The sequence below is a fragment of the Macaca thibetana genome, chromosome X (assembly GCF_024542745.1).
Source record: "Macaca thibetana thibetana isolate TM-01 chromosome X, ASM2454274v1, whole genome shotgun sequence".
Lineage (NCBI taxonomy): Eukaryota > Metazoa > Chordata > Mammalia > Primates > Cercopithecidae > Macaca > Macaca thibetana.
The window spans coordinates 82,779,873-82,795,376 of record NC_065598.1 but is presented as its reverse complement, the minus strand read 5'-3'; the positions used below and the strand labels follow the sequence as shown (position 1 = coordinate 82,795,376).

General features: G+C 36.0%; 1 protein-coding gene across 1 annotated transcript in view; it reads right to left on the bottom strand.

Annotated features, from left to right (window-relative positions):
* The window catches only part of DACH2 (dachshund family transcription factor 2), a 691,023-nt gene that overhangs the window by 185,873 nt on the left and 489,646 nt on the right, over positions 1–15,504 (bottom strand). The window contains exon 4 of the mRNA XM_050776357.1: positions 6,395–6,526. Within this exon, the coding sequence (XP_050632314.1) occupies positions 6,395–6,526 (132 nt within the window). The remainder of the gene's footprint in view (positions 1–6,394; positions 6,527–15,504) is intronic.

Genomic DNA, 15,504 nt, shown 5'->3' with positions numbered 1-15,504 from the left:
ATCTCCCAGTCCTACTTGAACCATAAGCATTGAGAAAGAACATTCCCATAACTAGTAATCAGACCATAAATGCTATGACGCCTGATCTCCCTTGTTGGAATTAGCTATTTCTGTCGCTTCTTGGAAGGCACCAAAGTAGATAAAAGTTGGAAACAAAGAGAAATCAAGCCCAGTCTTTGATCTCAGTTTAAATGGTGAGATAGGTGACCCAAAGAGCAACAAGACACACTAGTCCCCAGATTACCAAAAATTTTCGGATCTAAAATGCTTGAAATAAATTTTCATTTACAAATGATCATTTAGGAAACTGTAGTAGTTTCACTTTCCAGTAGAGCAGGGATTTCATTTATTCAGACTTTGAAATGCTTCAGAAACTTCATTTAAACCTATATAATAATAATTATTATTATACTTCAAGTCAGCTTCACTTCATTACATCAAGATAAGGATAATTAGATTGTAATCTCTGCATGGCCAAGGACAATCACTTCTGTCACTCAATTTCTATTGCACCAAGTATAACTTCGTACACAGATGGAAATCTATACTTTATTTTATCACAATGATAGAGATATTCAGAATTAGGCCAAATTATATCTAGACAGGAAAATTATTAACTATTTAGCAAGTTTAAAATTAGGCACCAGTATAGCTCTCATATATGATAGCTCATTACAAAGGAGACACATTAAAAACATTGTAGAATATCTTTTTCCAGTAACTGGTATTCCTGAGACAAACATGAAAGAAATTACTGTGTGAACTCTCACTAATTTTTATTGGTAGAAAACACTGCTTTATAACAACATTGTATTATAAGAGGCTTCCTTTAGAATATTGGTCATTTCTGAGTTACTTTAAGTTTTGAAAGCCAGTATGAGTTAACTGGCATTAGGATTAGGAATCTGATAATCAGTTTTCTCACTGTATCTTCATTTTAACATTTTTTTTGAATTCCACGGTTTTGATAAAGTCAAATTCTCATTACAAACCAAGATTGAAGAGGAAGCATAACGTGGGAAAAGCAAACACTTTGGATTTAACTAGACACAAGACTCAAACTTAGGTCTGCAATTTACTAGCTTTGTGATTATAGGCAAGGCTGAACCTTTGTGCTTCTGTTTCCTGATCTATAAAATGGGAGTATTGAAAGTACTTTTTCTCAAGATTTAGGTAAAAATTAAATGAGTTATTATGTGAGATACTTAGTACATAGTAACTAATAACTATTCTTACTGTTGCTATTATTATTGTTTAGTGTTGTTTATTCTTATCTATGGGTTGTTTTCAGTTTCCAAGAACCCAATAAAATACACATTTTCCACTGATTCCCCAGTAAATTGCATCCAGGCTATGTAGAAAAAAGTCACTGTTAGCTCTGGTTGAAGTGCAGTTCTCATCTTGCATTTCACCATGAAAATTGTAACTTTACATGAGGCGATCTACACTGTCTTAAAGTCAGAGGACTTTCTCATACTGGTTTCATTCAATAATTTTCCTCTTTAATTGCTCTTACCACTTTCCTGAAAAATAAAGCCCCACCATGCTTGAATTTCCAGGAGTCTAGAAAAAGAGATGTAAAGCTGCTGCCAATTTACCTATCACATTATGTTGGATTAAATTGCAGAATTAGTTTGGAAATCTTTGGATCCTAAAACCATCTTTAATTGCCTTTTTTTTTTCTAAAAATATTTGGGGGACAGGGCCAAGATGTTGAACTAGAAGCAGTTCATGTGCACTGCTCTTATGGAGAAGAAAGCAAAGGGCTAGAGAACACTGCCGTGCAGGCCAATCAACAGAGAAATCATGTAGGGATCCATCAAGGCAGCAGGCAGAAACAGAGAACAGAAAGGAACAAAGCTGGCCACTAACCTGTTAGATATCAGCATCTTAAAAAATATTGGCTGAGTGTGGTGGCTCACACCTGTAACCCCAGCACTTTGGGAGGCCGAGGCATGTGGATCACCTGAGGTCAGGAGTTTGAGCCTAGCCTGGCTAACATGGTGAAAACCCTTCTCTACTAAAAGTACAAAAATTAGCCGGGTGTGGTGGTGGGCACCTGTAATCTCAGCTACTTGGGAGGCTGAGGCAGGGAGAATTGCTTGAACCCAGGAGGCAGAGGTTGTAGTGAGCCAAAATCGTGCCACTGCACTCCAGCCTGGGTGATAGCATGAGACTCTGTCTCAAAAAAAAAAAAATAGGATTTCATATCCAGCCAAACTAAGCTTCATAAGCGAAGGAGAAATAAGATCCTTTTCAGACAAGCATATGCTGAGGGAATTCATTACCAAATGGAAAAACATTTCATGTTCTTCAATAGGAAGAATCAATATTGTTAAAATGGCTAGGAGAACCTCTCAAACATGGACAGGCTGAGTGAGTGAGAGCTCCCAGGGAGATTCCTGCTCCCCACAGGGACCTGTGTAAGACTGGGAATGGGAAATCACCCTGCTCACCCGCACCCTTCCACCACACTTTTAGACTGAGGCAAAGAGTCACCTGAAGGTTTTGTGGGGGCAACTCCCAAGTCCAAGAGGACCTCCACAAGTCTTGGACCCTGGGACAAACCAGCACAGGTGTCACAGCACCAATGGAGGCCACAGTTGCAATGCCGGGGAACATTAACATTGTTCCACCACTGCTTTTCAGCCAGGGCTCAGCTCCAGCTTCTGGCCCATCAGTCCTGCTTTGACCCAAACTTGGCTACCACCACCCAACTCTGCCACTGGTAGCCAATCGAGCAACAATTGCTAGAACCTCCATATGTTCCTCTACTAATAGCATCTTTAACAAAATTTCAGTCTTTTGATCATTTTTTAAAAAGAAAAAAGAATGAAAAGGAACAAACAAAATATCTGAGAAATGTGGAAGTATGTAAACCCCCACAAGCACTTCACATGAAGATTTTCCCCAAGACACATAATCATCAGATTCTACAAGGCTGACATGTAAGAAAAAATGGTAAAGGCAGCTAGAGAAAAAGGACAGGTCACCTACATAAGGAAGCCCATCAGAATAACAGCAAATCTCTCAGCAGAAACCCTACAAGCCAGAAGAGGTTAGGGGCCTATAGTCAACACTGTTACAGAAAGGAAATTCCAACCAAGAACTTCATATCCGTGACTGGGCGCGGTAGCTCACACCTATAATCCCAGCACTTTGGGATGCCGAGGCAGGTGGATCACCTGAGATCAGGAGTTCGAGACTAGTCTGGCCAACAAGGTGGAACCCCTTCTCTACTAAAAATACAAAAATTAGCCAGGCGTGGTGGCGGGCACCTGTAATCTTAGCTACTTGGGAGGCTGAGACAGGGAGAATTGCTTGAACCCAGGAGGCAGAGATTGTATTGAGCTGAGATCGTGCCACTGCACTCCAGGCTGAGCAATAGAGTGAGACTCCGTTTCAAAAAAAAAAAGAATACATATTTGGCCAAACTAAGCTTCATAAGTGAAGGAGACATAAGATCCTTTCCAGACAAGCAAATGCTGAGACAATTCATTACCAAATGGAAAAACATTTCATGTTCTTGGATAGGAAAAATAATATTGCTGAAATGGCCATACTGCCCAAAGCAATTTCCAGATTCAATGCTATTACTATCAAACTATCAATAATATTCTTCACATATCTAGAGAAAACTATTCTAAAATTCATATGGAACCAAAATAGATCCCAAATACCCAAAGCAATCCTAAGCAAAAAGAACAAAGCTGAAGGCATCACATTACTTGCCTTCAAATTATATTACATGGCTACAGTAAACAAAACTGCATACTGCAGGTACAAAACAAACACATAGACCAATGTTACAGAATAGCTAACCCAGAAATAAAGTCACAGACCTGAAACCATCTGATCTTTAATAAAGCTGACAAAAACGAGCAAGGGAAAAGGACACCCTGTTCAATAAATGGTGCTGGTATAACTGGCTAGCTCTATGCAGAAGACTGAAATTGGACCTCTTCTTTACAGCATATACAAAAAATCAACTCAAAGTGGATTAAATTCCTAAATATAAAACCTCAAACTGTAAAAACCTTGGGAGATAACCTAGGAAATACCGTTTTGGACATAAGAACTGGCAAAGATTTCATGAAGAAGATGCCAAAAGCAATTGCAACAAAAGTAAAACGTGAGAAATGGGACCTAATTAAAGTCAAGAGCTTCTGAACAGCAAAAGAAACTATCAACAGAGTAAGAAGGCAACCTAGAGAATGGGAGAAAATATTTGCAGTTGATACATCTGACAAAGGTCTAATATCAATAATTTTCAAGGAACTTAAACAAATGTGCAACCAAAAAACAACCCTGTTCAAATGTGGGCAAAGTAGATGGACAGACACTTTTTTAAAGAAAATATACATGTGACCAAGAAGCATATGATAAAAACCCAACACCATTGATTATTAGAGAAATGCAAATCAAAACCACAATGAGACAACATCTCACACCAGTCAGAATGGCTATTACTATAACGTCAAAAAATAAGAGATGCTGGCAAGGTTGTAGCGAAAGGGGAATGTTTATACACTGCTGATGGAAGGGTAAATTAGCTCAACCATTAGGGAAAGCAGTGTGGTGATTCCTCAAAGAACTAAAAACAGAAGTACTATTTGACCCAACCATCCCACTACTGGTTATACACCCAAAGGAATATAAATTGTTCTACCATTAAGATATATGCACACATATGTTCATTGCAGCACTTTTCACAATAGCAAAGACATGGAATCAACCTGAACGTCCATCAATGAGAGAGTGGATAAAGAAAATGTGGTAAATGTGCACCATGGAATACTATGCAGCAATAAAAAACAATGAGATCATTTCCTTTGCAGGAACATGGATGGAGTGAGGCCATTATCCATAGCAAACTGATGTAGGAACATAAAATCAAATACTACACGTTCTCACTTACAAGTGGGAGCTAAATGATGAGAACATATGAACAGAAAAAAAGGGAACAACAGGCACTGGGGCCTATTTGAGGGAGGAGGGGGTAGCAGGAAGAAGTTCAGAAAAGAAATAAAACTGTTGGGGACTATCTTTAGTACCTAAGTGGCAAAATAATCAGTATGTACACCAAAACCCCAAATCAAATATTTACCTATTTAACAAACCTGCACATGTACTCCTAAATCTAAAATAAAATTGGATACTTCTTAAATCTTTCCTGTATTTATGTGTCCATCCTTCCACTTATCCATCCATCCTTCTTTCCATCTGTTCATCCATTCATTCATGTGTGTTGATAGTTATAATTCCACCTACCTTCAAAAGAGATCTGAGGGGTCTTATGATCAAGGCCAAGGTAGAATGATCACGGGGTAAAAGAAAGAAACAAGTAACATGAGAGGAGAGGACTTTCCACTCTACAAGTCACCTCTGTTTTCTTTTCCTTTCATCCATCTTTTCTTCTTTGCCTGCTCCCTGTTCTACCTCTTTTCATTAATCCCTTTCGATAACGCCTGGAGTCACCCAGCACTTTCCTTTATCTAAGGAAATGGTACTCCAGCTGAAAAGACTTCAGCCCAGCCAACCTGGACTGTCAGCATTGCCTTTCAGTGGTAAATTATTTAGAATAGGATGGAGTAAGAAACCTGGGGTGATGCTGGAGTGCAGCAGTCTTTGTCAGGCAGGCAGCACAATGGCTAGCACTATAGGAATTATAATTCAATTCCACCACAGCAAAACAGTGAAGATAACTAAATGTTTCCAAAACGAGATTAAGACTTGTAACTGTTTTCTAATGTCAGTGTACAAATGCTAGCAATAGGGCTAAGCATCCCTCTTGAGTATCTTTATTTATTTATTTTTTATTTTTTTAGAAAATAGATACCCATTTTATTTGTCTTCGTGGTGTTGAATCTTCTTTTTTTATTATTATTATTATACTTTAAGCTCTAGGGTACATGTGCATAACATGCAGGTTTGTTACATATGTATACTTGTGCCATGTTGCTGTGCTGCACCCATCAACTCGTCAGCACCCATCAACTCGTCATTTACATCAGGTATAACTCCCAATGCAATCCCTCCCCCCTCCCCCCTCCCCATGATAGGCCCCGGTGTGTGATGTTCCCCTTCCCGAGTCCAAGTGATCTCATTGTTCAGTTCCCACCTATGAGTGAGAACATGGATTAAGAAAATGTGGCACATATATACCATGGAATACTATGCAGCCATAAAAAAGGATGAGTTTGTGTCCTTTGTAGGGACATGGATGCAGCTGGAAACCATCATTCTTAGCAAACTATCACAAGAACAGAAAATCTTGAGTATCTTTATAACCAAAGTAGACATATCATTCTCTCCTCCATCCTCATCCCACCTCTCTCCTGCCCCACAATAAAACAGTAAGAGTCACCTGTCTGGGATTCCAGAAGACACTCACCTGTGTTAGAATTAAGATCATCAGGCTCTGATTCAGTCCCATTTTGGCTTCCATTTCCCTGAAGAGTGTTCATAGCCATAAGCTTCATCTTCTGCAGTTTCATCGCCTCAGCCATTGCTGCAGCTGTTATACCTAAAATCAGAATTATTCCATTCCATTTATTTATTTATTTATATTAACAATTTCAACTTTTATTTTAGATTTAGGGGTACAAGTGCAGGTTTTTCACATGAAAATATTGCATGATACTGAGGTTTGGGCTATGGATGATCCTTTGTAAAATGGGGATGATTTCTTAATGTAATTGAAAGCTGGATAAGTTTATTTTACAGAGCTATGATGCATAGCACAAACCAAAAGTAACTTGAATTTGTTAATATTTTTAACAATGTATCTTTCAACTCTTATAATTCCTTCACGCTACAATGAATAGTTTATAAATTTAAAAAAATATATATTCAACATATATCTGATCCCCAATTTGAAACACAAATAAAACAAAGATAGTAAAATGCAAATTGTTTAAAACATTCCAAGACTCTTGCTAATGTATTCTTTTGTCTGCTAAGAGTTTTGGATGGTTATTTTGGACAGAACTCACTATGTAATAAATTCCATCTAAACCAGCATTGTCAGTGGGAGCACTCCGAAATTCTAAAAGAAACACCTTTTAGTGTATATCCTCACTAGTGTATATCTAAAGGAACACTTTTCTAGTGCATATCCTTGCTGGCACTTTTATAAAGGATAGGCTGCCTCACCTGTGAGGATCAGCTTAGTGGGGAGGGGGAGAAGAAGGAAAAGACTTCAGGTATTCTTTCTACCTTTTTGTCTGCCTCATACTTACACACTGAGGAACCAAATGAATGAAAACATGGCATGCCACCTATATAGCCAGCATCTGTAGTATAGTTATAATCTTTTGTATTAATAAAAGTCAGATATTAAAATGAAGCTCTCAGCATAATGGTATAAATAAGTGGGGTGTGGGGGAATGGCCATGGATTAAAAAGTGAATATGTAAGTTTGAAATTATTTCTCCTAGGAAGTCTATATCAGACAACAACACAACCATATATAAGGAAACAAGTACTAAAAGTACCGGAACAATACATACTCCAACGATGTCCTCCAAAAAGTCTAGTGAATTCAACTTAATTATATTTAGATAATGTCCCTAATCATCTACTGGTACATTGCTACCATGGGCCAAAAAAAAAAAAAAATCATCATCATCATCTACTGGTACACTGCTACCATGGGCCAAAAAGAAAAAAGAAAAATCTGGTAGATTTTGAAGCATTATTTCAGAATTGAGTAAAATTCATCCTACCATAAAAATGTGATTCAAGGAAAAGAAGGCAAACATTGGTTGTTCAAAAAACAACAACAAACAACAACAACAACAAAAAACCATAACTCTCATTAGAAGATTCTGATTCTAAGAGGTAAGGTGAAGCTTTATCAAATATGTGAGGGGAGGTAAATACAGGCTAAACCGTCTGTGTGTTTGGTAGAATAACTAAGGTTCTGTTTTGCCATTCTGTATTCCTATGATGCATAGAAAACTCCCAATGAAGCAAACTTTTCATTACATTAGATTGTCTCTAAATCATGGCAAAGAAAAAATCTGAAGGGAAATTTCCTTAATATCTAAACTGATGACATACATTTGTACATTATCTTGACGGTCCAAGAGATTTTGTTGCCACATCTGATTTAGCTTTATAAAATTCCAATCCCCCAAATAACCCATTCAGCTCCCAAAGGGTATGTCTAGACAGAAAATATGATGGCAATGATTTAAACAAATGGACCCTGCTTAGGACTACCATGACTGAGTGCCTCATAATCAAAACTGTATCAATAAGTTTCCAGAATTTACATTGGCTCCTCAGAACTGAATCCTGGCTATGGTAATTAGTGAATTAATAGGTATTTTATTATTTGTAGGGTAAATAATGGATTCCAGTGAACAATATATGCTTCCTAACTCTGAAAACTAAAGGTATACAAATATCTAAACCCTCTCACAGATAAAGAAAATTCATGGTAAAATGTTTGTCTCATATGATGATATTAAGATAATTAATTAGCAAGACTCCCCACATATTTTTAATTCATACAAAAAATTAGGAACTAGTTTAATTCTTCAGTTTGCAGATGAGGAAACTGGGTCTCAGATTGAACCATTATAGGTCAGTTATTTAGGTGAAGATAGGGAGAAGTCTAAGTTTCCTGATGGAACCTAGATGTATTTGTTAAAGTCCTAAAGTAGCTCACACATGATTTAAAAAAAAAAAGTCTCTGAAGGATAAGATCCCCTTACTACATACGGTCATCAATTTTTGTTTTGTCTTTTATATAGCTCCTTATACTTGATTCAAAGTTTAGAGGTATAGCCTATATAACATATATTTTGTATTGCCTCATGGTCCAGAAAAAAAATTATTATTTGACCTTTTATTTTATTTTTTGAAAACTAGTTAGTAGAGGTACGATTGAGATACAAAAATCTGTACATATATAATGTATACAACTTGATGATCTTGGAGTTAAGTATGTACCCATGAGACCATCACCATAATTTATACCATATTTGCAGTGACTTTAAGCTTATGAAACTCTTACATCCTATTTGTTTAGTCTTCAGTGCAGCACCTGAATATCTGTGTCTTCAGATAATACCACAGTTAAGGATAGGAAAGTAGTGGAAAAGATGTTTTGGTTCATATGAATTTTTCATAGCAATTTGGCCTTTTATTCAACTGTTCAATTAAATTCTTATCCTCAGGAAGCTTCTCAGTGTAACACTGATAGATTTAAAATAGCACTTTATCACCTGGCCACAAGTTCTCAAAATGCAGGTCTGGAATAATTCGTAAAAAGGGCAATACATAAAGCTGATTTGGGAGTTACTTAGTTAAATTTTACTTGGGAATCGAAATTTCAACTTGCACCAGACAACTAGAAAATAGTAAGTTAAATGAAAATGAAAAGATGCCTTTAAAAGTGAAAGTGCTACAATATAGGTAAAAACCCACACATATACCTAGAAGATACCTAGAAGTATAAAAGTTGTCCTTTTCAGTCACTGAATCTGAAAATAACACATTTATATTATGTTCAGATTACATATATTAAATTATTGAAATTGGTTGGGAAACGCAGAGATTCAATTTTACTGAGAAAACATTCCCATTTTGCACTTACTGATAACTGAGCATTTACTTCTGTAAACTCAGTGCCTTCTATTCTTGTTCACTTAATTTCATTATTGCCTCAATGTCTAGTCACTGTAATTATTGACCAAGTCATAATGTATAGCCCTTATGGTACTCTATACTCTTCTTTTTATAATTTAAACATATTTATTAAGTTATTTGATTTGTTATTTTCTTTTTTAAAAACTACTTTACTGAGGTATGATTCAGATACAAAAAGCTGTAAATATATGTAATGCATAAACTTGATGAGATTGGACATACATATATATCCATGAGACCATCACCATAGTCTATACCATAAACCTCCATAAGTTTCTGCCTGTCTACTTTATTATTGTTGTTGTTTGTGTGATAAAAACACATAAAATAAGACCTACCCTCTTAGCAAAGTTTTAAGTATACAGTACAGTGTTGTTAACTATAGACACTATGCTGTACAGTAGATCTCTAGGACTTATTCATCTTGTACATCCGAAACTTTGCTCATCTCAGCTAATAGCATCCTGTTTCCTCCTCCCCCCAGTGCATGGCAACCACCATTCTAATCTCTGCTTCCATGAGATTGACTATTTTAGATTAATCATATAAGTGGTGTCATGGTGTATATCCATCTTTCTGGCTTATTTCATTTAGCATATCATCCTCCAGGTTTATTCATGTTGTCACAAATGGCAAGATTTCATTCTTTTTAAAAGCTGAATAATATTCCATTGTATATAATATATAAATACCAGGTTTTTTGAATCCATTCATCCATTGTTGGTCATTTAGGTTTTTTCATATATTGGCTATTGTTAATAAAGCAGCAATGAACATAGGAGTGCAGATATTTCTTTGAGATTCTGATTTTACCTCTTATATATATTCAGAAGTGGGATGGTTTGATGGTATGATAATTCTATTTTTAATTATTTAAGAAACCAAAATACTGTTTTCCATATTGGCTAAACTGTTTGTTGGTGATTTGTGTGTCTTCTTTCAATAAAAAAAAAATATTTTCAGCTCCGTTGCCTATTTATTTATTTATTTAAAGATATTTAGGATGTACAAGTGTCAGTTTCATACATCCATATATTGCATAGAGATAAGGTCTGGACTTTTAGTGTTTATTTTTCATTATTGAGTTGCAGGATATCCTTATATATTTTGCATACTAATCCTTTGTTATATACATGATTTGAAAATATATTATCCCATTCCATAGGTTGCCCTTTCACTCTGTTGACTGCTTTCTTTGCTGTGTAGAAGCTATTTAGTTTGATATAGTACCACTTCATATTTGTTTGTGTTACCCATGCTTTTGGTGTCATATCCAAGAAATCATTGCCAAGACCAATGTCAAGAAATTTTATCCCTATGTTTTCTTCTATCAGTTTTGTCATGTCAGGTCTTATATTTAACTCCATTTTAAAAATAGGAGTATACATTTAAGGGGTACCAGTGCAGTTTTATGGATATATTGTGGATTGGTGAACTCTGAATTTTTAGTGTAACAGTCATCCGAACAGTTTGCATTGTACCCATTAAGTAATTTCTCAACCCTCACCCCCTACCTGCCCTCCCACCCTTCTGAATCTCCAATGACTATTACTTTACACTCTATGACCATGTATACTTGTCATTTAGCTCCCACTTGTAATATTCAGTGTTTGAATTTTCATTTCTAAGTTGTTGCACTTAACGGCCTCCAGTTTCACCCATGTTGCTGCAAAAGACATGTCATTCTTTCTTACAGCTAAATAGTCTCCCGTGGTGTATGTGTGTACCATATTTTCTTTGTTTTTAAAATTTTTATTTCAGGTTTGGGGGTACATGAGAAGGTCTGTTACATAGATAAACATATGTCACGGGGGTTTGTTGTACATATTATTACACCACCCAGATATTAATCACAGTACCCAATAGTTATTTATTTATTTATTTATTTTTTGCTAATATTCTCCACCATCCTCTCCCCTAAAGTAGACCCCAGTGTCTGTTGTTCCCTTCTTTGTATTCATAAGTTCCTATCATTTAGCTCTCACTTATAAGTGAAAACATGCAGTATTTGGTTTTCTGTTCCTGCCTTAGTTTGTTAAGGATGATAGCCTCCAGTTTCTTCCATGTTCCCCAAAAAGGCATAATCTTGTTCTTTTTTATGGCTGCATAATATTCCATAGGGTATATGTACCACATTTTCTTTATCCAGTCCATCATTGATGAACATTTAGGTTGATTCCATGTCTTTAGTATTGTGAACAGTGCTGCAATGAACATTTACATGCATGTGCCTTTCTGGTAGAATGCTTTATATTCTTCTAGGTGTATACCCAGTGATAGCATTGCTGGGTCAAATGGTAGTTTTGCTTTTAGCTCTTTGAGGAATCCCCATACTGCTTTGTACAAAGATTGAACTCATTCACACTCCCACCAACAGTGTATAAGTGTTCCCTTTTCTTTGTAACCTTGCCGGCATATGTTACTTTTTTTCTTTTTTATGATACTCATTTTGATGGAGGTGAGATGGTAGCACCTTGTAATTTTGATTTGCATTTCTATAATGATCAGTGATATAGGGTTGTTTTTCATATGCCTGTTGGATGCATGTATGTCTTCTTTTGAAAAGTGTCTGTTCATGTCCTTTGCCCACTTTTTAGAGAAATTGTTTTTATCTTGTAAATTTATTTAAGTCCCTTACAGATGCTGGACATTAGAATTTTGTCAGATGCATAGTTTGCAAATATTTTCTCCTATTCTGTAGGTTGTCTGTTTACTCTGTTAATAGGTTATTTTGCTGTGCAGAGCTTTGAGGTTTAATTAGATCTCATTTGTCAATGTTTGTTTTTGTTGTTCTTGCTTTTGGTGTCCTTCTCATGAAATCTTTGCCCATTCCTAGGTCCAGGATGGTATTGCCTGGGTTGTCTTCCAGGGTTTTTATAGTTTTGGTTATATGTTTAAGTCATTAATCCATATTGAGTTAATTTTTGTATATGCTTTAAGGAAGGGGTCCAGCTTCAATCTGCTCCATATGGCTAGCCAGTTATCCCAGCACCATTTATTAAATAGGAAGTCTTTTCCCCATTGCTTGTTTTTGTCAGCTATGTCAAAGATCAGAGGGTCATAGATATTCACCATTATTTCTGCACTCTCCATTTTGTTCCATTGGTGTATGTGCCTGTTTTTGTACCAATGCCACACTGTTTTGGTCACTGTAGCCTTGTAGTATAGTTTGAAGTAAGGTAATGTGATTCCTCCAGCTTTGTTCTTTTTGCTTAGAATTTCCTTGACTATTCCAGCTCTTTTTTAGTTCCATATAAATTTAATTTTTTCTAGTTCCATGAAGAATGTTTTTGGTAGTTTGATAGGAATAGCGTTAAATTTGTACCTTGCTTTGGGCAGTCTAGCCATTTTAATTATGTTGATTCTTCCTATCCATGAGCAAGGAATGTTTTTCCAACCATTTGTGTCTTTGATTTATTTGAGCAGTGTTTTGTAATTCTCATTGCAGAGATCTTTCACCTCCCTGGTTAGCTGTATTCCTAGATATTTTAATTTCTTGTGACAATTATGAGTGGGATTGTCTTTCTGATTTGGCTCTCAGTGTGGCTGTTGTTGGTGTATAGGAATGCTAGTAATTTTTGTACATTGATTTTGTATCCTGCAACTTTGCTGAAGTTATGTGTCAGTTGAAGGGGCTTTGGCACCAAAACTATGGGATTTTTCTAGATATAGAATCATGTTGTCCACAAACAGAGATAGTTTGACTTCCTCTCTTCCTATTCAGATGACCTTTGTTCTTTCCTTTGCCTAATTGCTCTGGCTAGGACTTCCCATACTATGTTGAATAGATGTGATGAAAGAGGGCATCCTTGTCTTGTTGCAGTTTGCTTGTTCCAGAATGCTTGTTCCAAGCATTCTCCTTGAGGAGAATGCTTCCAGCTTTTGCACGTTCAGTATAATGTTTACTGTGGGTTTGTCATAGAAGGTTCTTATTATTTCGAGGTATGTTCCTTCAAAACCTATTTCATTGAGAGTTCTTAACATGCAGAGTTGTTGAATTTTATCAAAAGCCTTTTCTACGCCTACAGAGATAATCATTTGGTTTTTGTCTTTAGTTCTGTTTAGTTCTGTTTATGTGATGAATCACATTTATTGATGTTCATATGTTGAACCAACCGCATCCCGGGGATGAAACCTACTTGATTATGGTGGATTAGCTTTTTGATGCCTTGCAAGATTTGGTTTGCAAATATTTTTGTGGAGGTTTTTTGCATCAATATTCATCAAGGATATTCACCTGAAGTTTTCTTTTTTTGTTGTGTGTCTGCCAGGTTTTGGTTTCAGGATGATGATGGTCTCTTAGAATAAGTTGGGGAGGAGTCCCTCCTCTTCAATTGTTTGAAATAATTTCTGTAGCAATTGTATGAGCTCTTCTTTGTACATCTAGTAGAATGTGACTGTTATTCCATCAGGTACTGGGCTTTTTTGGTTAGTAGGCTATTCATTATTGATTCAATTTTGGAGCTCGTTATTGGTCTGTTCTGGGAATCAGTTTCTTCCAGGCTCAGTCTTGGGAGGACGTATGTGTCCAGGAATCTATCAGTCTCTTCTAGGTTTTCTAGTTTGTGTGTGTGAAAGTGTTTGTAGTAGCTTCTGACAGTTGTTTTGATTTCTGTGGGGTCAGTAGTATCATATTCCCTTCATCATTTCTAATTGTGTTTATTTGGATCTTCTCCTTTTCTTTCTTAAGTAGTCTAACTAGTGGCCTATTTTATTTTATTTAAAAAAAAAAAAATACCCAAACAAACAATTCCTGGATTTACTGATCTTTTGAATGGTTTTTATGGGTCTCAATTTCCTTCAGTTCAGCTCCGATTTTTGTAATTTCTCATTTTCTGTGAGGTTTGGGGTTGATCTGTTCTTGCTTCTCTAATTCATTCAGCTGTGAAATTAACTTGTTAATTTGAAGTCTTCCTAACTTTTTTATGTGGGCATTTAGTGCTATGAATTTCCCTGTTAACACTGCCTTCTATGTGTCCCAGAGATTCTGGTACGTTGCATCTTTGTTCTCATTATTTTTAAAGAACTTACTGATTTCTACCTTAATTTCATTATGTACCCCAAATCATTCAGGAGCATTTTGTTTAATTTTCATATAATTGTATTTTTTTTAGAGATTTTCATTGTGTTGATTTCTGTTTTTATTGAGCTGTGATCTGAAAATGTGTTTGGAATGATTTTGGTTCTTTTCCATTTGTTCGGGATTGTTTTACGTCCAATTATTTAGTTGATTTTAGAGTATCTGCCATGTGGCAATGAGAAGAATGAATATTCTGTTGTTTTAGGGTGAAGACTTCTTTGAAGGTCTATCAGATCCATTTGGTCCAATGCTGAGTTTATGTCCTCAATATCTTTGTTCATTTTCTTATTCAATGATCTACCTAATGCTGTCAGTGGAGTGTTGAAGTCTCCCACTCTTATTTTGTGGGAGTCTATGTCTCTTTGTATGTCTCTAAGAGCTTACTTTCTGAATCTGGATGTTCCTGTGTTGGGTATATTTATGATAGTTAGCTCTTCTTGTTGAATTGAACACTTTACCATTATGTAATTCTCTTCCTTGTCTTTTTTTTTATCTTTATTGATTGGAAATCTGTTTTTCTGAAATTAGAATTGTAACTCCTGTTTTTTTTTTTTTTCTGTTTTCAATTTGCTTGATAGATTTTTCTACATCCCTTTATTTTGAGCCTATGAGTGTCATGACATGTGAGGTGGATCCCTTGAAGACAGAATACTATGGGTTCTTGCTTTTTTATCCAGCTTGCCACTATGTACCTTTTAAGTGGGGCATTTAGCCCATTTACATTCAAGGTTCATATTGATATGTGTGGATTTGATATTGTCATT